General features: G+C 42.7%; 1 protein-coding gene across 1 annotated transcript in view; it reads left to right on the top strand.

Annotated features, from left to right (window-relative positions):
* The window catches only part of il1rapl1b (interleukin 1 receptor accessory protein-like 1b), an 826675-nt gene that overhangs the window by 791745 nt on the left and 7650 nt on the right, over window positions 1-27280 (top strand). The window contains exons 8-9 of the mRNA XM_041210892.1: window positions 15656-15799; window positions 19047-19217. Of these exons, the coding sequence (XP_041066826.1) occupies window positions 15656-15799; window positions 19047-19217 (315 nt within the window). The remainder of the gene's footprint in view (window positions 1-15655; window positions 15800-19046; window positions 19218-27280) is intronic.

Genomic DNA, 27280 nt, shown 5'->3' with positions numbered 1-27280 from the left:
AAACATAAGCTGGTTTAAAGAGGAGGGGGGGAAGAAGGGAGGAGGGGGGTTGTTGGGACAAGCAAGCAGTGATAGGAGGAGATAACCAAAAGATGTCACAGACAAAAGAACAACGAAGTGTTGAAGGTGGTGATATTATCCAAAAGAATGTGTTAATTAAGACTGGAGAGCAGGATGAGCAAGTAGTTCTAGTGGAAGTGGGGTGAAATAAACCATGGGTGGAATATATTTAAAAATAATGGAAATAGGTGGAAACAGAAAAATCTACATAAATTAGTGGAAAAAAACAAAAGGGAGGGGGAAGAAACGGAAAGGGGGTGGGGATGGAGGAGGGAGTTCAAGATCTAAAGTTGTTGAACTCAATATTCAGTCCGGAAGGCTGTAAAGTGCCTAGTCGGAAGATGAGGTGCTGTTCCTCCAGTTTGCATTGAGCTTCACTGGAACAATGCAGCAAGCCAAGGACAGACATGTGGGCAAGAGAGCAGGGTGGAGTGTTAAAATGGCAAGCGATAGGGAGGTCTGGGTCATGCTTGTGGATAGGCCGAAGGTGTTCTGCAAAGCGGTCGCCCAGTCTGCGTTTGGTCTCTCCAATGTAGAGGAAACCACATTGGGACTAACAAATGCAGTAGCCTCAGTTGGGGGAAATGCAAGTGAAATGCTGCTTCACTTGAAAGGAATGTTTGGGCCCTTGGACGGTGAGGAGAGAGGAAGTAAAGGGGCAGGCGTTGCATATTTTGCGTTTGCATTGGGAGGTGCCGTAGGCGGGGGTTAAGGAGTAGGGGGTGATGGAGGAGTGGACCAGGGTGTCACGGAGGGAACGATCCCTACGGAATGCCACCAGTGCGGGTGAAGGGAAGATGTGTTTGGTGGTGGCATCATGCTGGAGTTGGTGGAGGATGATCCTTTGAATGCGGAGGCTGATGGGGTGATAAGTGAGGACAAGGGGGACCCTATCATGTTTCTGGAAGGGAGGAGAAGGCATGAGGGAGCATGAGCGGGAGATCGGCTGGACACGGTTGAGGGCCCTGTCAACTATCGTGGATGGAAAACCTTGGTTAAGGAAGAAAGAGGACATGTCAGAGGAACTGTTTTTGAAGGTAGCATCATCAGAACAGATGCGACGGAGGCGAAGGAACCGAGAGAATGGGATGGAGTCCTTACAGGAAGCGGGGTGTGAGGAGCTGTAGTCGAGGTAGCTGTGGGAGTTGGTAGGCTTGTAATGGATATTGGTGAACAGTCTATCACCAGAAATTGAGACAGAGAGGTCAAGGAAGGGAAGGGGAAGGGAAGTGTCAGAGATGGACCACGTGAAAATGATGGAGGGGTGGAGACTGGAAGCAAAATTAATAAATTTTTCCAGGTCCCGATGAGAGCATGAAGCAGCATCGAAGTAATCATCGATGTACTGGAGAAAGAGTTGTGGGAGGGGGCTGGAGTAGGACTGGAACAAGGAATGTTTCACATATCCCATAAAGAGACAGGCATAACTGGGGCCCATACGAGTACCCACAACCACACCTTTTATTTGGAGGAAGTGAGAGGAGTTAAAGGCGAAATTGTTTAGTGTGAGAACAAGTTCAGCCAGATGGAGGAGAGTAGTGGTGGATGGGGATTGTTCGGGCCTCTGTTCGAGGAAGAAGCCGAGAGCCCTCAGACCATCCTGGAGGGGGATGGAGGTGTAGAGGGATTGGATGTCCATGGTGAAGAGGAGGTGATTGGGGCCAGGGAACTGGAAATTGTTGATGTGACGTAAGGTGTTAGAGGAATCACGGATGTAGGTGGGAAGGGACTGGACAAGGGGAGAGAGAAGGGAGTCAAGATAGCGAGAAATGAGTTCCGTGGGGCAGGAACAGGCTGACACGATCGGTCTGCCGGGATAGTCCTGTTTGTGGATTTTGGGTAGGAGATAGAAGCAGGCCGTCCGAGATTGGGCAACTATCAGGTTGGAAGCTGTGGAAGGAAGATCTCCAAAGGAAGTGCGGTCAGTGACAGTCCTGGAAACAATGGCTTGATGTTCAGTGGTGGGGTCATGATCCAGGGAGAGGTAGGAGGAAGTGTCTGCGAGTTGACGCTCAGCCTCCGCGAGGTAGAGGTCAGTCCGACAGACAACAACAGCACCACCCTTGTCAGCGGATTTGATGACAATGTCAGGGTTGGACCTGAGAGAATGCAGTAAGTTCAGAGAGAGAGAGATTAGAATGGGTGAGAGGAGCAGAGAAATTGAGACGATTAATGTCACGTCGACAGTTCTCAATGAAAAGATCAAGAGAAGGTAAGAATCCAGAGGGAGGGGTCCAGGTGGAGTGAGAATATTGGAGGTGCGTAAAAGGATCCATTGAACGGGGAAAGGACTTCTGCCCAATGAAATGAGCCCGGAGACGAAGGCGGCAGAAGAAGAGTTCAGCATCGTGCTGAGCCCGAAATTAATTGAAATGAGGGCGTAAGGGTATGAAACTAAGTCCTTTGCTGAGCACTGAACGTTTAGCATCGGAGAGGGGAAGGTCAGGGGGTATAGTTAATACACGGCCGGGGCTGGGATTGGAAGATGGGGTGGGGACGGAGGGACAGGCAGGGGTGGAGGTCCTGGATGGGTGTTGGTGTCGATGAGTTGTTGGAGCTTGCGTTCCTTAGCACTTGAGAGAAAGAGAAAAAGTTTCTTGTTGAGGCGTCGGATGAGACGAAGAATAAAATTAAACTGGGGGCATGTGCAGCTTTGGAAAAGGGTGCGCCAGTGCTGCTGGATGGAGAGGTCAAGTGTGTTCATATGGCGGCGCATGGCACTGAGTGTGGATCTCAGAATGCGACAGGAACAGCAATCCGAGGAAGGTTGTATGTCCCAGAGATATCTGTAATCCTGGGTGGGTTCAAAACATGAGGGGTGGAATTTCAGTTGAAATCCACGTGGGGTAAGTCGGAGACGGAGACAGTCACTGAGAAAGGAGATATGGCTGTGAAAGCGGGTTTTAGTAAACACCTTGTCAAACACCAGGAGAGAAATGGAAAGCGATGAAGGTGAACAAAGCAGAAGAGAGAATCGAAAATCCTGACGGAGAGTAGAACAAAACTTCTTCAAGGTAGGCATTTCTTGAAGAGAAGTGGCAGTCAATTAAACACAGGGATAAAAACAAAAAACTGCGGATGCTGGAAATCCAAAACAAAAAATACCTGGAAAGACTCAGCAGGTCTGGCAGCATCGGTGGAGAAGAGTACAGTTGACATTTCCGAGTCCTCATGATCCTTCAACAGAGCTAAGTAGAAATAGGAAAGGGGTGAAATATAACCTGGTTGGGGGAGGGGGGGGAAGAAGGTGGGGGGTGGTTGTTGGGACAAGCAAGCAGTGATAGGAGGAGATAACCAAAAGATGTCACAGACAAAAGAACAAAGAAGTGTTGAAGATGGTGATATTATCTAAAAGAATGTGCTAATTAAGATTGGAGAGCAGAACGAGCAAGGTAGCTCTAGTGGGGGTGAGGTGAAATAAACCATGGGTGGAATACATTTAAAAATAATGGAAATAGGTGGGAAAAGAAAAATCTATATAAATTATTGGAAAAAACAAAAGGGAGGGGGGAGAAACGGAAAGGGGGTGGGGATGGAGGAGGGAGTTCAAGATCTAAAGTTGTTGAACTCAATATTCAGTCCGGAAGGCTGTAAAGTGCCTAGTCGGAAGATGAGGTGCTGTTCCTCCAGTTTGCATTGAGCTTCAAAAATAAAAACAAAAAAACTGCGGATGCTGGAAATCCAAAACAAAAACAGAATTACCTGGAAAAACTCAGCAGGTCTGGCAGCATCGGCGGAGAAGAAAAGAGTTGACGTTTCGAGTCCTCATGACCCTTCGACAGAACTTGAGTTCGAGTCCAGGAAAGAGCTGAAATATAAGCTGGTTTAAGGTGTGTGTGTGGGGGGCGGAGAGATAGAGAGACAGAGAGGTGGAGGGGGTTGGTGTGGTTGTAGCGACAAACAAGCAGTGATAGAAGCAGATCATCAAAAGATGTCAACAACAATACTACAATAGAACACATAGGTGTTAAAGTTAAAGTTGGTGATATTATCTAAACGAATGTGCTAATTAAGAATGGATGGTAGGGCACTCAAGGTATAGCTCTAGTGGGTTTTTTTTTTTTTTTATTTTTTTTTTTTTTTTTTTTTTTATTTTATATAATGGAAATAGGTGGGAAAAGGAAAATCTTTATAATTTATTGGGAAAAAAAAGAAGGGGGAAACAGAAAGGGGGTGGGGATGGGGGAGGGGACTCACGACCTAAAGTTGTTGAATTCAATATTCAGTCCGGAAGGCTGTAAAGTCCCTAGTCGGAAGATGAGGTGTTGTTCCTCCAGTTTGCGTTGGGCTTCACTGGAACAATGCAGCAAGCCAAGGACAGACATGTGGGCAAGAGAGCAGGGTGGAGTGTTAAAATGGCAAGCGACAGGGAGGTTTGGGTCATTCTTGCGGACAGACCGCAGGTGTTCTGAAAAGCGGTCGCCCAGTTTACGTTTGGTCTCTCCAATGTAGAGGAGACCACATTGGGAGCAACGAATGCAGTAGACTAAGTTGGGGGAAATGCAAGTGAAATGCTGCTTCACTTGAAAGGAGTGTTTGGGTCCTTGGACGGTGAGGAGAGAGGAAGTGAAGGGGCAGGTGTTGCATCTTTTGCGTGGGCAAGGGGTTGTGCCATAGGAGGGGGTTGAGGAGTAGGGGGTGATGGAGGAGTGGACCAGGGTGTCCCGGAGGGAGCGATCCCTACGGAATGCCGATAAGGGGGGTGAAGGGAAGATGTGTTTGGTAGTGGCATCATGCTGGAGTTGGCGGAAATGGCGGAGGATGATCCTTTGAATGCGGAGGCTGGTGGGGTGATAAGTGAGGACAAGGGGGACCCTATCATGTTTCTGGGAGGGAGGAGAAGGAGTGAGGGCGGATGCGCGGGAGATGGGCCGGACACGGTTGAGGGCCCTGTCAACGACCGTGGGTGGAAAACCTCGGTTAAGGAAGAAGGAGGACATGTCAGAGGAACTGTTTTTGAATGTAGCATCATCGGAACAGATGCGACGGAGGCGAAGGAACTGAGAGAATGGGATGGAGTCCTTACAGGAAGTGGGGTGTGAGGAGCTGTAGTCGAGATAGCTGTGGGTGTCGGTGGGTTTGTAATGGATATTGGTGGACAGTCTATCACCAGAGATTGAGACAGAGAGGTCAAGGAAGGGAAGGGAAGTGTCAGAGATGGACCACGTGAAAATGATGGAGGGGTGGAGATTGGAAGCAAAATTAATAAATTTTTCCAAGTCCTGACGAGAGCATGAAGCAGCACCGAAATAATCATCGATGTACCGGAGAAAGAGTTGTGGAAGGGGGCCGGAGTAGGACTGCAACAAGGAATGTTCCACATACCCCATAAAGAGACAGGCATAGCTGGGGCCCATGCGGGTACCCATAGCCACACCTTTTATTTGGAGGAAGTGAGAGGAGTTGAAGGAGAAATTGTTCAGCGTGAGAACAAGTTCAGCCAGACGGAGGAGAGTAGTGGTGGATGGGGATTGTTCGGGCCTCTGTTCGAGGAAGAAGCTAAGGGCCCTCAGACCATCCTGGTGGGGGATGGAGGTGTAGAGGGATTGGACGTCCATGGTGAAGAGGAAGCGGTAGGGGCCAGGGAACTGGAAATTGTTGATGTGACGTAAGGTGTCAGAGGAATCACGGATGTAGGTGGGAAGGGACTGGACAAGGGGAGAGAGAAGGGAGTCAAGATAACGAGAAATGAGTTCTGTGGGGCAGGAGCAAGCTGAGACGATCGGTCTACCGGGGCAGTTCTGTTTGTGGATTTTGGGTAGGAGATAGAAGCGGGCCGTCCGAGGTTGGGCAACTATCAGGTTGGAAGCTGTGGGAGGGAGATCCCCAGAGGAGATGAGGTCAGTGACAGTCCTGGAAACAATGGCTTGATGTTCAGTGGTGGGGTCATGGTTTCATTTTATCCTTCGGCTCATCCGACGCCTCAACAAGAAACTTTTTCTCTTTCTCTCAAGTGCTAAGGAACGCAAGCTCCAGCAACTCATCGACACCAACACCCATCTAGGACCCTCCACCCCTGCCTGTCCCTCCGTCCCCACCCCATCTTCCAATCCCAACCCCAGCCGTGTATTCACTATACCCCCTGACCTTCCCCTCTCCGATGCTGAACGTTCAGTGCTCAGCAAAGGACTTAGTTTCATACCCTTACGCCCTCACCTCAATGAATTTCGGGCTCGGCATGATACTGAACTCTTCTTCCGCCGTCTTCGTCTCCGGGCTCACTTCTTTGGGCAGGAGTCCTCTCCCAGTTCAACGGATCCTTTTACCCATCTTCAATATTCTCCCTCCACCTGGACCCCTCCCTCTGGATTCTTACCTTCTCTCGATCTTTTCATTGAGAACTGTCGGCGGGACATTAGTCGTCTCAATTTCTCTGCTCCTCTCACCCATTCTAACCTGTCTCTCTCTGAACTTACTGCACTCCATTCTCTCAGGTCCAACCCTGACATTGTCATCAAACCCGCTGACAAGGGTGGTGCTGTTGTTGTCTGGCGCACTGACCTCTACCACGCGGAGGCTGAGCGTCAACTCGCAGACACTTCCTCCTACCTCTCCCTGGACCATGACCCCACCACTGAACATCAAGCCATTGTTTCCAGGACTGTCACTGACCTCATCTCCTCTGGGGATCTCCCTCCCACAGCTTCCAACCTGATAGTTGCCCAACCTCGGACGGCCCGCTTCTATCTCCTACCCAAAATCCACAAACAGAACTGCCCCGGTAGACCGATCGTCTCAGCTTGCTCCTGCCCCACAGAACTCATTTCTCGTTATCTTGACTCCCTTCTCTCTCCCCTTGTCCAGTCCCTTCCCACCTACATCCGTGATTCCTCTGACACCTTACGTCACATCAACAATTTCCAGTTCCCTGGCCCCTACCGCTTCCTCTTCACCATGGACGTCCAATCCCTCTACACCTCCATCCCCCACCAGGATGGTCTGAGGGCCCTTAGCTTCTTCCTCGAACAGAGGCCCGAACAATCCCCATCCACCACTACTCTCCTCCGTCTGGCTGAACTTGTTCTCACGCTGAACAATTTCTCCTTCAACTCCTCTCACTTCCTCCAAATAAAAGGTGTGGCTATGGGTACCCGCATGGGCCCCAGCTATGCCTGTCTCTTTATGGGGTATGTGGAACATTCCTTGTTGCAGTCCTACTCCGGCCCCCTTCCACAACTCTTTCTCCGGTACATCGATGATTATTTCGGTGCTGCTTCATGCTCTCGTCAGGACTTGGAAAAATTTATTAATTTTGCTTCCAATCTCCACCCCTCCATCATTTTCACGTGGTCCATCTCTGACACTTCCCTTCCCTTCCTTGACCTCTCTGTCTCAATCTCTGGTGATAGACTGTCCACCAATATCCATTACAAACCCACCGACACCCACAGCTATCTCGACTACAGCTCCTCACACCCCACTTCCTGTAAGGACTCCATCCCATTCTCTCAGTTCCTTCGCCTCCGTCGCATCTGTTCCGATGATGCTACATTCAAAAACAGTTCCTCTGACATGTCCTCCTTCTTCCTTAACCGAGGTTTTCCACCCACGGTCGTTGACAGGGCCCTCAACCGTGTCCGGCCCATCTCCCGCGCATCCGCCCTCACTCCTTCTCCTCCCTCCCAGAAACATGATAGGGTCCCCCTTGTCCTCACTTATCACCCCACCAGCCTCCGCATTCAAAGGATCATCCTCCGCCATTTCCGCCAACTCCAGCATGATGCCACTACCAAACACATCTTCCCTTCACCCCCCTTATCGGCATTCCGTAGGGATCGCTCCCTCCGGGACACCCTGGTCCACTCCTCCATCACCCCCTACTCCTCAACCCCCTCCTATGGCACAACCCCTTGCCCACGCAAAAGATGCAACACCTGCCCCTTCACTTCCTCTCTCCTCACCGTCCAAGGACCCAAACACTCCTTTCAAGTGAAGCAGCATTTCACTTGCATTTCCCCCAACTTAGTCTACTGCATTCGTTGCTCCCAATGTGGTCTCCTCTACATTGGAGAGACCAAACGTAAACTGGGCGACCGCTTTTCAGAACACCTGCGGTCTGTCCGCAAGAATGACCCAAACCTCCCTGTCGCTTGCCATTTTAACACTCCACCCTGCTCTCTTGCCCACATGTCTGTCCTTGGCTTGCTGCATTGTTCCAGTGAAGCCCAACGCAAACTGGAGGAACAACACCTCATCTTCCGACTAGGGACTTTACAGCCTTCCGGACTGAATATTGAATTCAACAACTTTAGGTCGTGAGTCCCCTCCCCCATCCCCACCCCCTTTCTGTTTCCCCCTTCTTTTTTTTCCCAATAAATTATAAAGATTTTCCTTTTCCCACCTATTTCCATTATTTAAAAAAAAAAAAATAAAAAAAAAAACCCACTAGAGCTATACCTTGAGTGCCCTACCATCCATTCTTAATTAGCACATTCGTTTAGATAATATCACCAACTTTAACTTTAACACCTATGTGTTCTATTGTAGTATTGTTGTTGACATCTTTTGATGATCTGCTTCTATCACTGCTTGTTTGTCGCTACAACCACACCAACCCCCTCCACCTCTCTGTCTCTCTATCTCTCCGCCCCCCACACACACACCTTAAACCAGCTTATATTTCAGCTCTTTCCTGGACTCGAACTCAAGTTCTGTCGAAGGGTCATGAGGACTCGAAACGTCAACTCTTTTCTTCTCCGCCGATGCTGCCAGACCTGCTGAGTTTTTCCAGGTAATTCTGTTTTTGCATTGAGCTTCACTGGAACAATGCAGCAAGCCAAGGACAGATGTGGGGGAAATGCAAGTGAAATGCTGAGCACCGCTAGTTTGATTGTAATTACTGTTTTGCTCCGCCCCCAGTGTTTCCATGCAATTTCTGCTCTTGGTAACTGCAGTGCTTGGTGAACATTTTTGGAGTCAACCGTATTCTGCAAATAATTCACTATTTTTTAAAATCCTGACTTATGTGTTATGTGAAGGGCCTTTTTGGGTAAGAGTGTGTTTCAAAAATTTGAATGCAGAACTCTGGTTCCTTCCCTTGTAAATCATGTATTGTCCAGCTGCTTGCTGAGATTTCACTGAAGTTATCAACTGGCAGAATGCTGCACATAATTTGCTTTGAATTGTAGGGCACTTGTCCTACTGTTTCTATCTTGAGGGCCATTCATAGCCAATAAACACTGTAACATTATCAGTTAACAGCAGGTCTTTCTGTTAATGATTGTTTTTAAGCAATGTTCATTGAACCCCTGATGCAGATCCCCCAAGGGATTCATCAGAGCTCTGTGCTCCCATAGTTTCAGAACACTCTTCCCTGAAAGAAGCAATTTGAATTTTTGTACATTCTTATAATATGTGCTGATCCAGTGAACTTTCACCACAAAAGGTCATTGTTTAAATCCAGCTGAATATGGATGGTTGTTTATTTTTCAGTAGTTCATCAGATTAAATTGAACAGCCCAGATCTTGCAGTCTCTAGATGGTTGGGGGTCAGACATATGCCCCAAGATGCCCATCGGGACCACACAGAAATCTCGACGCATTGAGAATTGCCCAAAAAGTTTGAACTTTCGAAGGGCAATTCCCCTGCTCCCCCTGACCCTCCAAAAAAATCTCCGACTCTGAGCTAGAGTCAGAGACTTTAGACAGCTCCGATTTACTTACCTGGATAGCTACTCAGGAAATATTAGACAGAAAAATCCTAGCCTAACTCCTGGGTAACTATACAACTGACCCCCAATTCCCTCCTCGACCTCCCCCAACTCCCCTCCCCAATGTCCCCACTCCTCTCCCCGACCTCCGATGACCCCCACAATCTGACCTGACTAGCCCCCACAACCTGACTCCCTCCAGACTCTCCTGACACGCCACTGACCCCCAACTCCCCTCCAACCAAACCTGACTAGCCCCCAACCTGACAGCCCCTCCTGACCTGACTCGATCAGCCCCTGACCCACCTACTCACCTCACTAACTGCCACTCTACCACCTCATTCACCTGCCACCCTACCCAGCTACCACCCTACCCAGCTTACGTCCTACTCAGCTGCCACCCTACCCACTCACCTCACCCACCTTACTCACACCTCAGCAACCCCACCCATGAAGAAGCCGGGATCAGAAGATCCACCAAAAAGTGCGGAGCTTCACTGTGGTACAGAAAAGTAGAAGCAATCCAATGATGGTTGCTGCTGCTGCTCGGAGGACTCAGGCCTATACATTTCAGCATTTTAAATACATTTGCCACTGAAGGAAGATCCAAAATAATCACAAACCACCTGAATTTGGACTCATTGGCCATTTTTTCCTCTGCCCATTGATTTCCTTAAAAAAACAGACATGCACTACTGGTTTGAGAATTCTTAGCTCTCCAAAAATTGTTCAATAAACATTAGCGAAAAGTTAAAAAATAGTAAGATCAAAAATAGTAAGGCTCAAAATTCCTTCATTTGAAGACTGGAGCAACCCTTTGGTGGCCACCAGAGACCTAGGGTGGTATCTTCCGGTCCCACCAGCAGTGGGAAGCTTGGCGAGCAGGGCAACTTAATTTGTCATGAAACCAAAAGTCAGTTTCCACCTGCGGGATGAGCTTCAGCAATTAAGTTCTCAGGACTCTAAAGGCAGGCTGAGCTCTCTGAAGAACAATTTCGCGAAGCCCTTTTGCTTGTTATAGAATGTCATTCATGCTCATTAAAAGGCCAGCTCACCGGAATTAAGTTCTCCCTCCAAATTAAGTTCCCCGCCAATGAGAAATTAGAATGTTCACTTTTACGACTGCATATAAGTGGCAGGCATTTGGCGAGGTAGACTTGTTCCATGTTAACGGTGAGTTGCCCCTGCATCGTCCTCTTTGGGGAGGGTCTGTAAATGACAGCTTATGCTTCAGAACAGGTGGTAGCAGTGCAAATTGCATGAGTGACCAAGAAAGAGAGGAAAGGTGGAAGGGATAGTACAGGCTGTCTGGATGTCCTTTAAATATGGCACCTGGACTTTTGACCCCATGAGATAATGGAGGATATAGCAATTTCCTGTCCTGTCAGCGAAAATTAGCAAGCTCCTTGCGGATGCATATTTAATACTCTAAACAGCACAAGATCGCATGTGGTCCACCGTCTCAACCCCCCCTCCCAACCCCAGCAACCCTGCAGTGGAAATTACTCCCACGTCCCAGCCCACCAGTGAACTTAGACTCCAGAACAGAAGGTTCTGGCCCTACCAACCCAAGGGTTGGTAACTATAAGTTAATTGTATATTGTATCTCACTGCATGTTCATTATGTGTTCTGTATTGTAGGGCTCTGAATCCTGTTCATATACCTCAATATGATGCGTCCAAGGCCTGGCCTGTAAATTGGTCTTTTCTCTATTAATTCGCTTCCTGTATAAATTATGGACTTTGCAGCTGAATTTATTAATTTTCCCAACATTTATGCCAGCTAGATGTCTCATTAGCTGCTCAGGATGTGTTAAAGGATCATTATTGCATGTACATTGTAACTGACTATTTTTTTTTCCATTCCTGATAGCAAAATTACATTCTCAGTGTACTTCACCAAATGAATTTTTAGTTGCTTGAAAATATTAATTAGAAAATGGGCATTGCCTCCTCCTTTGATGAGAGACCTCACAGCTAGCCAGATTAAAAACGGAACTCTCATATTGGAACTGCAAGAATGTCTGCTACTCTGTAAAGCTGATGAAATGGAAGCATCAGCACTCTTTCTTGGTACAATAAGTTTAAATTGTTGTAATATGTTAATTTATGTTATCTTCCCTATCACGAATGAAGTTGTTAGGATGCTTGCAAGCTTTTTTTAGGAAGACTAGATTCCCTTTACAGGTTGTAGAAAACAATGTTATCTAGTTAAGTTAAAGGGAATTTGTGAGGGCAATTATGAAGAGTGCTTTTCAAACACTGGATTTCTTTTGAATTCAATGATCTCGCTAAAATCTTAAAAAAAAATCCTTAGACTTAAAGATGTTTACAAAGTCTGTTTTTCTCACGCTTTATTACTGTTTGGTTTATTCCCTTAACTATTTAAAAAACTGAAAGCACAAGAACATAAACAAAAAAGGTTCATTTGCCCCATAAAATTTGCTCCTCCCAGAGACTACTACCTTTCCTGAACTTTCGCCAACCTATTTAATCCCTTAAAGCATAGCTCTGCATAAGTACTTCCACAAGTTTCTATTTTGCCAGGTATCTCACATGAACTCCCTTGAAGTTCAATCAATCATCCAATCCAAATTAAGGCTGTAATGTTTCCCAGTCTCGAGCCTGCTTACTGCCTAAATCCCTACTCCTCCTCTCCACCACTGCACTCAAAAACATGTGTGATTGGGGTGCTAGGGTTTAGACTATGCTGTGAAAATGAATATTTCAGCAATTTGTTGACGATATGGCAACAACAAAATGGCCACAATCACTGATCGAGGCACCACATAGAAAATGTTTAAGCCAAAATCATGATACAGATTTAGACATACAGAGAATTTATTTGCATGAAAGAAATCACAGACTTCCAACCTGGAGTATTTCTTTAACTTGAGGCATTTGTTACATTCTTGCAGCTAAGAGTTTAGCTGAAAAGAAGACATTTCTAGATTTTTTTCAAATTAACTTTTGTCGAAGTATATATATCTATTCAGACATCTATTTAGAGTTTTGCAGTAAACATCCAGTAGTATTTCTATACAAGCCATTAGAAACATTTTCAGTGTTTAACACAATTTACGGGGCTTATAACTTCAGAGCTAGCATTCTGCTGAGCAATGAGATGATTTTTTACCTGCAAATACAATGAGTGAAGGTACGTGGTTTAAGTTTCCCAGGGCTGATTGATTTGGGTAAGTGTATGTTGGGAGAAGAATGAAAATACAATATTCGTTAATGTTTGAGTAACTGTTTGATATAACAGATACAATGTAACTGAACACTATTTTTCATTTGTATTCATACATAATAATTTTACTAAAATTATTTTAAAAATGGTTCAATAACATAATATTGTATACCCTATACAGTATAAATATTTCTGATGTATACTAGAAGATGCAAAGACTGAATTCTCATGCATTCTTTACAAATAGTTTAATTTGTTTCATTATTTACCATACATTATTTTAGAGTTATAAGTGTGTAAAATAAAATGACTCCAGTTAGTTAGTGATCTTGGAGATTCAACACAGAATAGTCCATGCTTAATGGTGCAATCTAATTGGACTTTAAAGGTGGTTTAATTGGGAATGGAAATGCATTAGGTTCAGTGAGAGTCTAATTGAGATATTCTGCTATTATGTCAGACTCGCATTGGAATGAGTTCTTTTGAATGTTAATCCATCTGTGTGCGTGAAACCGTACTAAACCATCTAATGGCAGGCGGTGTTAGATTAGCATAAATTGTTCTATGCCATGCAATAGGAGGAGGGTGTAGATTTTGGCAGTTCTCCTCACTATGAGTTTCTGATCTCAGCTAAAGTTTCTGGAGAATTGGTATTCCTCCACAGGCCGAAGGGAAGATTGAAGGGAGATCCATCCTGGTGCACTGTAATGACTGATAACAAACCAGCATAAACAGAGGTCTGGGAAACAGAAACTCTGAACATTCCCTTGCTAAGGCATTTTTCTATTTTTTATTTGAAATAGAAACGAAGAAAATAATTCAAACCACATCATATTTAACTCAGTGTTTGAAGGTATGCTTGGCCAAACAGTTCCTCATGCTTCAGGAGCGCATAAAGACAGCAGAAAAGGTGACAAAAGTTATGTCACCTGTAGTTTATTGGTAGCACACTTTCCTCTGAGTCAGAAGATTGTGGGTTCAAGAAATACTCCAGAGACTGGACTGACACTCCAATACAATAATAAAGATGTACTACATTATCAATGGTGCCATCTGTTAGATGAGAAATTAAATAAACCCAGGCCCACCTGGTAGGTAGGTATAAAAGATCCCATAGCACTATTTTGCATAATAGCAAGGAATTCTCCCCCTGTGTCCTAACCAATATTTATCCCTCAACCAAGAGCACTTAAAAAGCAGATCAACTGGCCAATATCATACTGCTTTTTTGTGGGACTTTGCTGTGTGCAAATTGTGGCTGCATTTCCAGCATTAGAACTCTAGCTGCACTTCAAAAGTACTTTATTGAAGGTGAAGTGTTTTTGAATGTCCTGATGTCATGAAAGGCTCTATAACACTGCAGTCATTTTTTGATACTCTTAATCAGGAAAATAGGGGGAAACGCGATCCCTCTTCCATATAAAATTTTGGTGGAGACGAATAAACAAGAGCCCCCATCTGTCCTCTGAGCTCTGGATAGTGCAGGGTCCTTGGATATCTAAAAAAAATTAAAAAGAATGAAGATTCAGTGAAATCACTACCATACTACAAATTATATGCTAAGAAGCCTGCAGGTATAACATCATAAAAATATATTACAGCCTTCTGTAAAAATTGTAACTGATTCCATCCATGGTGCAAAAAGCGAAACCAGCTAAAATTTATTACAATGGAAGGGCTATTATTATTGTTTGTATAACCATTGCTAAGTGTGTGCTTGAAATTGATAGCATCAAACACTCACCAATCTGTTGTAGGAGCTCATGGCATTATACTTTTTGATATCGAGGAAGTAATCCCTTTAGGCCGACTAGAGCATCGTTTTATACAGTATAAATTTCCTCATTACAGTATCTATGTAAACCTGGCGGCAGTGATCAGTGAAGACATGTTTTAGAAATGAGCTTCTGTAAGCAGCATTGTGGCAGCTGTACATTCTGCAACATCAGCTCTTCATTATTTTACTCCCGAGGGTGATTACTGCTAGGTGTTGCTCTCCTTCAAGCACCCTAAGTTCCATCCAGTACACTCACTGCAGACATCTGCATTGTCAGTGGATACATGCACTACCTTCTGCTGCATCTGATAATTTCCAACCTCCATTCAAGCAGCTGTACAATCTCTTGGGAGAAGTAAGAAAAACGTTCTTTAAAAAATATATATTCGGGGGGGGAAATGGGAAAATTCCTTTCTAATTCCCAAATTTGATCAAACAAATTGCAGGAGGCCACAGTGAATGGGAGACACACCTCCCAAAGCCCTGCTAGCCTTTTATAAATTAAGAAGATCTCACAAGAGAAAGAAGTGGAGAATTAGAAGGGCTCAGAGAAAGAATTGCAGAGGACTGGGCCGAAGCAACTGAAGGTATGGCTGCAAATGGTGGGATTAAAAAAAGGTGATGCACAAGAGGTCAGATTCGGAGGAACTGAGAGTTTGGGATAAATTTTAAGAGGAGAAAGCGCGGGGAAGATTGTTCAAGATGTCATATGGCTTTGTTACTCAGTACAGGTATCCAATATTCTAAAAGAGGAAAGTAGCTTTGATGAGAATTTGATTCGAAGTTAAATGCAACTTTGGTAAAGTAAATTTCCACTGGAAAACTCCAAACTTTGACTTAAGTCTACAAAGATCAGAATACAATGTTTAACCACACATAAGAGGATGAAGTTTACACATCAATTGCATACTCCATTTGCAGATACTTCCTGGTTTTCTGCATTTCTCACCCAGCTGGCCTTGTTTTCTTTCATTCCAGAACTGATGTACACTGTGGAACTTGCGGGTGGATTGGGGGCTATCCTTTTGCTGCTGGTCTGTCTGGTGACTGTGTACAAATGTTATAAGATAGATATCATGCTATTTTATCGCAATCATTTTGGAGCAGATGAACTAGATGGAGGTAAGGACTTATTTGTAAGAACCATGTCACTCGATTGTCTGGATTCTTATGACAGCATGTCTTGACACCTACACGATGGAACGAATCATCTCCTCTAAATTTCCTGTCTATTTCTATGTTAAGTGTTGTAATAGCAGCAAATAAATAATTTCATATTTTTAATATAATGACACCTGAACCTATAAATGTCGGGGACTTTCACAGAAGGTTTGGGCAGAAGGAATGGAGACACCATCAACTTTACATCCACTTTGGGTGTATGTATAAAATCATCCCAATGTGTTTTAGGTTAAGATTGTCATGAAAATAGCAAAAGGGATTTGATATTGCTGCTTTGCTTTAGTCTTGCTTTTGTTTGTGATTTGATCCAAATAACACCAAAACTTAACAAATCATTAAACAATGCAAATGTTTTTTGTCATCAATAACTACAATCAGTATTAAATTTCTTTTACCACTAATATGTTTTCTGTAATATTACAGTTATTAAAATACTAGATACGTTGTGATGCTGAACAGCACTAGGGAGGAATATACTAAACTAAGTGGCACAAACTCATCCTTTTGTTAACATAAAGACAATTTTGACTTGATACCTTTTGAACTGGTGCATAAAATACCTCTGACCTGTTCTTGTAGCTACAGCATTTATGTGGCTAGTCCAGTTCAGTTTCTGGTCAATGGTAACTCCCAGGATGTTGGTAGTGGGGTATTCAGTGATGGTAATATCATTGAACATTAAGGGGCGATGGTTGGATTCTCTCTTGTTGGAGATGGTCATTGCCTGGCACTTGTGTGGCGTGAATGTCACTTGCCACTTGTCAGCCCAAGCCTGGATATTGTCCAGGTCTTGCTGCATTTGGACATGGACTGCTTCAGTATCTGAGGAGTTGCAAATGATGCTGAACTTTGTGCAATCATCAGTGAACATCCCCACTTCTGACCTTATGATGGAAGGAAGGTCACTGATGGTTGGGCCTAGGACACTACCCTGAGGAACTCATGCAGTGCTGACTGACCTCCAACAACCACAACCATCTTCCTTTATGCTAGGTATGAGTCCAACCCGAGGAGAGTTTTCCCCCTGATTCCCATTGACTCTAGTTTTGCTAGGGCTCCTTGATGCCACACTCAGTCAAATGCAGCCTTGATCTCAAGGGCAGTCACTGTCACCTCACCTCGGGAGTTCAGCTCTTTTGTCCATGTTTGAACCAAGGCTGTAATGAGGTCATGAACTGAATGGCCCTGATGGAACCCAAACTTGCCGTCAGTGAGCAGGTTATTGCTAAGCAAGTGCTGCTTGATAGCACTGTTGATGACCCCTTCCATTACTTTACTGATGATGAAGACTGATGGAGTGGTAATTGGCCAGGTTGGATTTGTTCTGCTTTTTGTGTACAGGACATACCTGAGCAATTTTCCACATAGCCAGGTAGATGCCAGTGTTGTAGCTGTACTGAAACAGCTTGGCTAGGGGTGCAGCAAGTTCAGGAGCACAAGGCTCGAATTTTTTCCTCGTCGGCCGGGAGCAGGTGGGGGTGGCCAGGGAGCCGACTGCCACCCACAATCAGGCCAATTAAGGCCCACCCTGTGTGGATTGTGAGCGGCAGCGCTGAACGCTACATGCACTGGTGGGGGAATGAGGGAGAGCGGGCCAGGCGCGCAGTTCATGCATGTGCACGAAAGAGCGCTTCAATCTCCCTGCGGCAGCTCCGTGCCTCAGGGAGATTGAAATGCTTTTTAAATAAATAAATAAGGACATTAAAAACTTAATGAAACATGTCCCCTCATGTGATTGTGTCACATGAGATGCAACATGCTTTTAATTTCAAAATAATGTTTTTATTTAATTTGTATTAGCTTTAGGAAACCTCATCCAGCTCATGGATGAAGTTTCCTAAAAAAAAATTAAAGGCTGCTTGGCCTTTTCGCCTGCCTGCCAACCATTAGGTTGGATAAACAGTAAATTTCAACATAATGAGCTCATTAATGGCCTTAATAGGCCTTTCAATTATCAGCGGGCATGCAGCTGACTCTGTAGCGCACCCATCGAACAAAGTATGATGATGTCGGGACACACGCCCAGTGTCACCATGCATCATATTATGTTTGTGCATGTACCGAGGGTAAAATTCTGGCCCAAATCTTTAGTACTATTGTGGGAATATTGTCAAGGCCCATAGCCTTTGCACTATCCAGAGCCTTCAGCCATTTCTTGATAGCCCATGTAGTGAATTGAATTGGCTGATGACTGGCATCTGTGATGCTGGGGACCTCCGGAAGAGGCCAAGATGGATCATCCACTAGGCATTTCTGGCTGAAGATTGTAGCAAATGTTTCAGCCTTATCTTTTTCTGCATTAGATTAATTCATTTGTTGCAAATCTTAATATGTTCTTCATTAGGCATATCAATTTAAATAAATTGATCAAGGTACTTTAATTCATCCCCATAGAGCAATATGAAACAATCTATGTATTCAAGATTATAAAGATTATTTATAACTAATTAATTTGCTGACAGCTATAGCTCCTGTTTCAAGTAACAATCAAAACAATGTTCCATTTGGCACACAATAATTCAATCCTGTTAAAGTTTCGTGACAGTCATCTTTAAGCATAATGCAATTTAACTATCTCAAATGGAATCAATAGCATTTCAATGCAGAACAGGTGATATCAAGGTGATATCATGATATCATTGAGTTTTCAGTTAGATAGAGTAACTTGTGAATTCAGTAAGGATTTTGAATTTTGACTTGCTTTTGGATTGAAGACATATTGAGGTGCAAACACATAATGTGGGTAATAGCCAGATGATAGCCTGTTTTACTTCTTGTTATTTTTGTTGATTAACTCGCTAACATCCACTTTACACATTTGCACAGTTATAATCTACCCCATAGGAGACTCCACAAAAGTAACTTTGTACTCTTGCAAATACTTTCAAAGGCTAAAAGGTTGGGCGATTAAAGTAATCCTAAAAATAATGTTTTCTGTGAAGTGAATGATGTTATGTTCTGTTTCAAATACGCTAACATTGATCAACTCAGTGCATTGATCTTTTTCACTGCCTCTTTCACAAAAATAACAGTTTGTGATTTCTGTTTTAGAAGAATTAGTTCCAGGGTTGTTGGATTTAGTGATCAATTGATTCTAATTAATGATGTTTCTCAGTCATGAAAAGGAAGTAACACAATAATAATGGAAAGTCCATTCAGGTAAAAAAAAATGTGAATTATTTTTCAGAGAACAAAGATTATGATGCATATCTGTCATACACCAAAGTTGACCCTGATCAGTGGGGCCAAGAAACCACAGAGGAAGAACGTTTTGCTCAGGAGATCTTACCAGATGTGCTGGAGAAACATTATGGGTACAAACTGTTCAACCCTGATAGGGACTTGATTCCAACTGGAAGTAAGTTAATCTTTTCCTGCCTTTTCTTTTCTTCATCCAGTTCTGCTGGTTTGAATTAAATAAAGCTTTGCAAAGAACCACATATTTCTTTTGGTGAGCAAGAGAAGCAACCGTATCAAACGTTAACTGTGGCTCAGTGGGTAGTGCCCTCAATACCAGAGACCTGAGCACAGAATCTAGGCCAACATTCCCAGCACAGTAGTGAGGGAATGCTGCACTGTCAGAGGTGATGGATTGCAGATGGGATGCTAAACTGAGACGTTGTCTGCCCTCTCAGTGGCGAGTGGGCATAAAGATTACATGGAAGAGCAGAGGAATTCTCCTCGGTGCCCCAACCAATGGTAATCCCTCAACCAATATCTGAGGGTGGTGAATCTTTGGGATTCTGTACCCCAGAGGGCTGTGGCAGCTCAGTCATTAAGCATATTCAAGACAAAGATCGATAAATTTCTAGATATTAAAGGTACCCAGGGATATGGGAGTAATTCAAAAAAATGGCATTGAGGTACAAGATCAGCCATGACCTAGTTGCATGGTGGAGCAGGCTCAAGGGGCCGAATGGCCTACTCCTGCTCCTATTTCCTATGTTCCTATTATCACATTGCTGTTTGTGAACCCTTGTTGTCTGCAAATTGGCTGCTGTGTGTCCTACTCACAACAGTACCTACGCTTCAAAAAATGCTTAATTGGCTGTAAAATGCTTTGGGACATCCTGATGTTGTGAAAGGTGCTCTATCAATAAGAGTTCTTTCAAATACTATATGCATTTAACTCTTGAGTTAATAAAATTACACTAATTGCATAAAAATCAAACTGACTATGAAATTCCATGACTAATCTTATGCTACTTTTGAGCTAAAACTAATCTTTTGTTGAATGCTGGTGAAAGGATTCCTCTTGTTTCTTCACATCTGTATAAAAGGCTTACTATCCCTTCCATGCTGCAGGTCAGCACACCTATTTTAAATAATGGTACTGAACTCTGTAGCCAATCCTTCCCATCCTGCTGGTTACAAATGAATATAGTTCAATCTTTTAAAAACAATACACTTGAAATTTTAACATGCAAAGGCTATCTACTCTTCAGGTTACATACTTTTAAATTCAGAGCTCATTTACACAGATCTTAGCCAGAATCACAGAATAACAGCTTGGCTAGTCCCAGCCCTTGAAATCTATCAGAACCAAATGTTGTGTATACCTTTCATCAGCAGATACATGAGAATTGGACAATTGCAGAATATGATATTCAAATGAAGCTTACTACCTTTAGGCACTAAAAATCATTCCATTGTTAATCAGGTGGTGCCTCCCATTGTGTTAGGGAATATGAGCATTTTTGCTTTGCATATAGAACTTTATAGTATTACTGTTGTAGATGCACTTCCATAAACACTCTTTAAAATAATGCACTAATCAATATGATGTTTCTATTTAAAGGTGTGTTCACAAATTTATTATTTCACAGTACCTGTTGACTTATTTTGTATGTTCTAATGTTTATACTTACCATTCTCCCCTCCACTTATAGTATGGGCTGAGTCGCAATCCCGTGCTACACAACACTCTTCGTGCCCCACTATAATCGGATGGGAGAACAGTAAGTACAAAACTAACCATAAGTAAAGCCTATCTGTCAAAATCTATCAAAATCACCCTTCGCATTAACTATATACTAGATTTTCTGATTCATATTATTTTAACTCTGCTGTAAAACTGATTAAATAAATAGTCACTTGGTAGTACAGAGCTTGAGTATTGCTGAAAAAAGAGACATGCTGTAGAAGATTTTCATCATCATCATCCTCAAGGCAAAGGCTCAAGCAATCAGAGTCCACTTTCCAACCAATCAGCACCCTGTTCTTATGCAATATAAATTATTGTGCCCTTTGAAATTTTGAACTCTTGCATCTGTCCTGATGAGTGCAAGATGAAAAACTTCAGCAGCATGTCTTTTTTCAGCAACTAATTAAATGGGCTACTGCCAGCTTTCAGATATTCCCAAGAATGTCTTAGCAAGGTTGTATTTTGGATCATTAATACATTGGTCATACTGACAACAGATGGGCCAAGATAGTCAGACTGTATCAGTCATTGCTAAGAAACCATTACATATTTGCTGGATGAGTTGATTGATATGAGAAAAAAAATCTTTAATCATATTTCAAATTGCTGTAATATGAATTTTTTATGAGTCAGAAAATGGCTAAAGATTCAAGACAATTGGGCTTTGGATTCATTTACCTATTAGAAAAGAATATACAATCATATACTTGCACAATGTTATTTTCTGTCACCAAGGCTGCTTAAATTTATCTCTGTAACATCTCTCATCCCCATTCTTACCTCACTCTCACTTTCACTGAATCCTTACCTATACTTCTGTGATTCCAGGTTGAACTTCTCAATGTCCATCCATTGAGCTCCACCCCACATAAACCCCAACTCATCTGAAGCTTTTTAAGGCAGATATGAGAGTTTTTTTACTTTCGGATGGTCATCGGTGTGTGGAATTCTCTTCCCCAGAAAGCAAAGCAACTGGATCATTGAATTTAACCAAGGCTGAGCTAGATAGATTTTTGATAGACAAGGGAGTCAAGGGTTATGGGGGCACACAGGAAAGAGGAGTTGAGACCACAATCAGATCATCCATGATCTTATTGAATGGTGGAGAAGGCTCAAAGGGCTGAATGGCTTACTACTGCGTCTAAGTCCTATGTTCCTACGGTATCCACATCCTATACCATACTAAGGCCCACTCACCTATTACCACTGTCCCTTTTCCCCAATGCATCAAGTTCAAAATCCTCATCCTCATTTATAAGTTCCTCTATGTCCTTACCCCAAGCTAAGCTCTCCAATCTCCTCTCACCGAATGTCATTTTATGGTGTCCTACATATTCTGCCATTTCTCAACCACCAGTGATCAAGCCTTCATCTACCTCATCACTTACTTTTTATGACTTTCACTACCCGCCTTTAAAAGCCTCTTTAAAACTATGCTTTCAGTCATCTCTCTTAATTCTGAGACCATTTATCCTTTCTAAAATGCTTTGGGATATTTTCCACATTAAAAACACGTAATTATACATAAAAGCTGTTCAACTGTTGTTGTAATTGTAAATGGTTCCTACAATTGATGAGCTGGATTTTACAGCCCCCATTGGGCATGTTTTCGGCAGGGGATAGCACATAAAATATGTCAGGTAACTAGCTCACCCTCAACCTGATCTCCATAATACAGACAGTAGATAAGGCCAATTATTGCCTACTTAAGGCATTCAATCTGCCTCCACTGTCATAATATGCTGGGTAGTGGGAGGCGAGCAAGAGTGAGAAGGCCAATTTTTAAACAAATTTGGTGAAAAGGTGAGAAGCAAAGGGGTACGTCCTCCCTGCCTAACCTCCAAAACCCAAGCTCCACACCCACTCTTTGCCTCCCTCCCTAGGATGCCAATCTCTCCCTGCCTATAAAGCCCGGAACTTACCTGGGTCCAGTGCCCATCTTCAATCTTTGTGGGACTGTGTGCACCCGCTATTGAGTTCTGGAGCTGCTGGGACTGCAAGAGCTGGGGAGGATGCATGAGTAGGACGCCTCCTCAGAAAGGAAGAAACAGTTCAAACCAGTACTCTTATTCCCAGTTTTTGCCAGTGTTCCAGTTTAAAGTATACAAGACCAGTTTGGACCAGTGTTCTTATTTTCCATTTTTTACTGTTTTTTACCTTCTGGGCCATGTAAAATTCAGCCCAATGAATGAAAAAAATCTCAGATCATAAGGCTATGAATATGTAAATTTAGGCTCAGACATATACATTTTCAAAATTATCTTTTCACACAACTCCTGGCAAATGAAATTTGTAATACTCATTGTAGTGCCTCCTCGGAGGTCCCTGCAACTAGAGCATTCCTACCATTAGACTGCCTGCTGTATGGTTCAATATGCTAAGTTCACAAAACTCATGATGACCTGGTGGAATCCTGCAATTTTGTTGTTTGTTGGACAGGTGTGACTTGTAATATGGTGCTATCTCAAGAACCCTATTTTGTAGGCGCTTTGCAGTTGTGAAGTTGCTTTTATTTAAAATAAACTGAAGGTTACTAGTTTTCTCAAACGGATGCGATGATTTTAAAAATGATTTACATATGGCTTGGCGTTTATATAGAAGTATGCTGTGGGATAGTCGCAGATGAATGTTTCACATGTTTGCGTAAAATTCATTACTCCATAATTTTAAGAGGTATTAATCCATTTTAAAAATAAATGAATTAACACCTCTTTTTAAAATTAGAAAGCATTTCACAGAAACATTTTAAGTACGTGTATGATTTTGTCCCATACCACAAGGGTCATTATTTTGCACTTCAAACTTTTGAGACACCTTATTTACATAAGAACATAAGAAATAGTTGGAGTCAGCCTAGCTCCGCTATTCAATAAGATCGTGACTGATCTTCTATTTCAATTCCACTTTCCTGCACTATCCCCCTTTCCCTTAATTCCCTTAGTACCTAAAAATGTATCAGTATTTGTTTGGAGTCACAGGTCTTTAAATTTTATGATAACATAAGTAATGCTGAACTCAAATCATTTCTTGCTCATCTAATGCAGTCTCGCAGATTACAAGGATGAGGGCAAATTTGGCAAAGCTTCATATCCAGAACAGACCCTTGCTGGAGAAGAGTGTGAACCTGAGAATTTGAACTTTGTGAGGTAGTGGTTGGTGGTGGAGTGTAGAATTTCATTATCCCTCCAGTTTTAAAACTATAATAGCAGATCAGCCGTTTGTTACAGAAACTGCCTGATTTCCAGTTGCATTGAAAATCAGGTTGGTTAATCTGCAACCCCAGCTACAATGAGATTAGCCTTATCTGAGATTGGGGTCTCATCTAGTGAAGCTCAGTTCCAAGAGTTCAGCGTCACCAAATCTGTTCCTTAAAATACCATAGGAGCAAGGGAAAAATCAAGGATAAGAAAAGAGCCCTTAAGGCTCACCCCAGTAACTGCCCCCATTTTCTAATTGTTGCTTTAACAGGACATGCCATGTTTTGTAATCTGTTTTTGATTACCACCATATAAGGTGGTGTCAGAGGAACCAAAGAAACCAATGTTGGATTCTGAGGTGTGGCCAGACACAAGAAGAATATAGAAAAAGAAGCCTAAGGTTGGATACGTTAGTGCTGAGAATCAAATTGCTCTGATTAAGAACCCAAAGTGCTGTTGAGAATAAACAACAGGGAGATTCAGCACAAGAATCCTCAAGACAAAATATACATATCAAAGGGCTGAGAGGTATTGAGGGTCACTGAAACTGCACTGTGAGTCCAATGGGTAGTGATAGCAGGTTCTGGATGAACAGGAATTGCAGAAAGGTCTAGTTCAGCACTGAAGAACAGACATAGGTGAAGCAAAGTTGTCATCAGATGGTGGAAAATAAGGCACCAGGATCTTATGGAGCAGAGCTATATGAGCTGCCAAAAGTTACAGGACTGAGCCATAGGAAACATAAATAGTCAGAGCAGGAAGGTTTAGCTGTGCAGTGTAAATGAGGCACAGCAATATAAGAATGTTTTGCAGAGATGTCATAACCTGAAGAACAAGAGAGCTTGAGAATTAACACAGATGGCACTGGGATGAAGAGCAGAGATACAGGAGGATTAGAGGTGGCACAAGTTGAACAACAGAGAAGCACAGCAATTAACAGAGATGGCATGGGACTGAAGAACAGAAATGCTTGAGGATTAACGGATGATAGAACATTGAAGTTTAGGGAAACATGAGGATTAGAAGAGATGGCACAGATTTGAACAACAGAGAAACATGAGGATTAGTAGAGATGAAACAGAAGTAGGAAAGAGAAAGGCATGGGGATTCACAGAGATGGAACAGATGAAAAGTAGTGGAGCATAAAGATTGGTATGATAGAACAGAATTGAGTAGGAGGGATATTGGAGGGTTTAAGGTGAAGTAACATGGGATATGAGGATAAGAAATGCAAGAGTATTGAGCAAACATCCTGAAGACTTAAACAGAAGTGCCATTTAGTATATTTCTGCTTGTAGTTTCAATATTTTATTTATGCTGATGGAATTCTAGAACTCTAGGAATGCAATGTGGAAGTGCAATTCCTTGCTTCTTTAAACATTAAAACCTGATCTCATTTCATATAGTACCGAACTATATTTCATTTGGTACTCTACTATATTTCATATGGTACTAAACCATATTTCATATGGTATTATGCTATATCTCATATAGTACTGAACTATATTTCATATGGTACTACACTATAATTCATATAGTACTGCACTGTACTATATTTCATATGGCACTGTACTATATTTCATATGGTACTGTACAATATTTCATATACTACACTATATGTCATATAGTACTGTATATTTCATATAGTACTATATTGTATTTCATACAATACTAAACTATAATTCATTTAGTACTGTACTATATTTCTTATGGTACTCCTATATTTCATATAGTACTGTATATTTCATATAGTACTGTACTGTATTTCATACACTACTAAACTATAATTCATTTAGTACTGTACTATATTTCATACAGTATGACACTATATTTCATATGGTACTACATTATATTTCATATAGTACTGAACTATGTTTCATATGGTACTTTACTTTATCTTATGGCCATGTACACACCCATTAGGGAGACTTGTGACACCCCAGACTCAATGCCCCTATATCTTTATCAAACTCTTCCTTTGGCTCCTGCTTTTCCTTTTCTTTGTGGTGTGCCTTTTTCCTGTTTCTGTTCTTGTGATCCACTGGGCTTTCGACTGATTTACAAACCTCCAAGATTTGCGAGCCAAGTGCGTGAGCACTTATTCTATTCATTCCCATTACTTTATGGCAGCAACTTTGTGCCTGAGTGCATTCCTGGGTTACACCGGGAATCCAGCAGTTATATCTCAGACAGGCCCACCTAAGGGAAAGCATAGTTTTATTTTCTACTGAGTGAAGGACTCCATTACTGAAGAGTCCACTGGTAATCAATTGCTGTTCCACTCTGGGCCTATTATTCTGGAAGTTAAAGAGTTAACTAAATAGGTCTGCTCAGCTGACCCAGGCTCTGGTTGTCCTTCTTGGAACAGCACGTCATAATCTGAGATGCCAATGTCTGGAGAGAGTGAACCTCCTTACTGTGCAGCTCCAGTTGCCAGTGCTTAATCCTATTATTAATATGAACCTGTCTCCAAGATTGCCAGTTCATACTAGTGGGCATGAATTGTTTTAACTGCACATCTGGTGGTGTAATGGCAACTTGGTGTCTTGAAATGTTTGTAATGCAAAGGGCTAGTTTCAGCTTGAACCCTTTGAAAAAAAATATTTAAAATAAATTACAGGGAGTTTACTACATCATTTTAATTGGTGCCCTTTTCAGTTCAAACTCCTTCCCTTCCTTTCTTAACTAAATGTGTTTTTCATTCTGAAAATTAAACTAATTACCTTCAGCCTCTTAAAGCCCCCATTTACAAGGTGCTACTGAACAGAGGCCAAGAATTTCTCATCAGAGAAGAATAATAAATCAAGGAGAGATTTTGTCCACTCCAGCATATTTCTCAGTGATTGTTTTCACAATGCTGTTGCTGGATGCCCCAGTGGTGGATTATTGCCTGCTGTTTTGACTATAAACTATCCTCGGTGTGTGGAGATCATGATAGGAGAGATATATTATAAAAGGAGTCCTGTTGTCAAAAAGTGAAGGTAAAAATCATAAGCAACAGGATTAGGATGGCCATTCTGTCATTGAGGCTGCTCCATCATTCAATAAGATCATGGCTGATCCAATTGTGGTCTTAACTCCACTTTCCTGCATGTCCACCATAACCTCCGACTACCTTGTTGATCGAAAAACTGTCTAATTCAGCCTTAAATATATTCTCTCTGTGGAAGGGAACTCTAAAGACTAACAACCCTCTGAGAGAAGAAATTCCCCCTCCTCTCCGTCTTAAATGGGAGACCTCTTCTCTGTAAAATGTACCCACTAGTTCTAGATTCTCCTACAAGAGGAAACATCCTCTCA

The sequence above is a fragment of the Carcharodon carcharias genome, chromosome 18 (assembly GCF_017639515.1).
Source record: "Carcharodon carcharias isolate sCarCar2 chromosome 18, sCarCar2.pri, whole genome shotgun sequence".
NCBI lineage: Eukaryota > Metazoa > Chordata > Chondrichthyes > Lamniformes > Lamnidae > Carcharodon > Carcharodon carcharias.
Note: the sequence above shows the minus strand (reverse complement) of the source record. Positions and strands in the feature narration are given on the sequence as shown.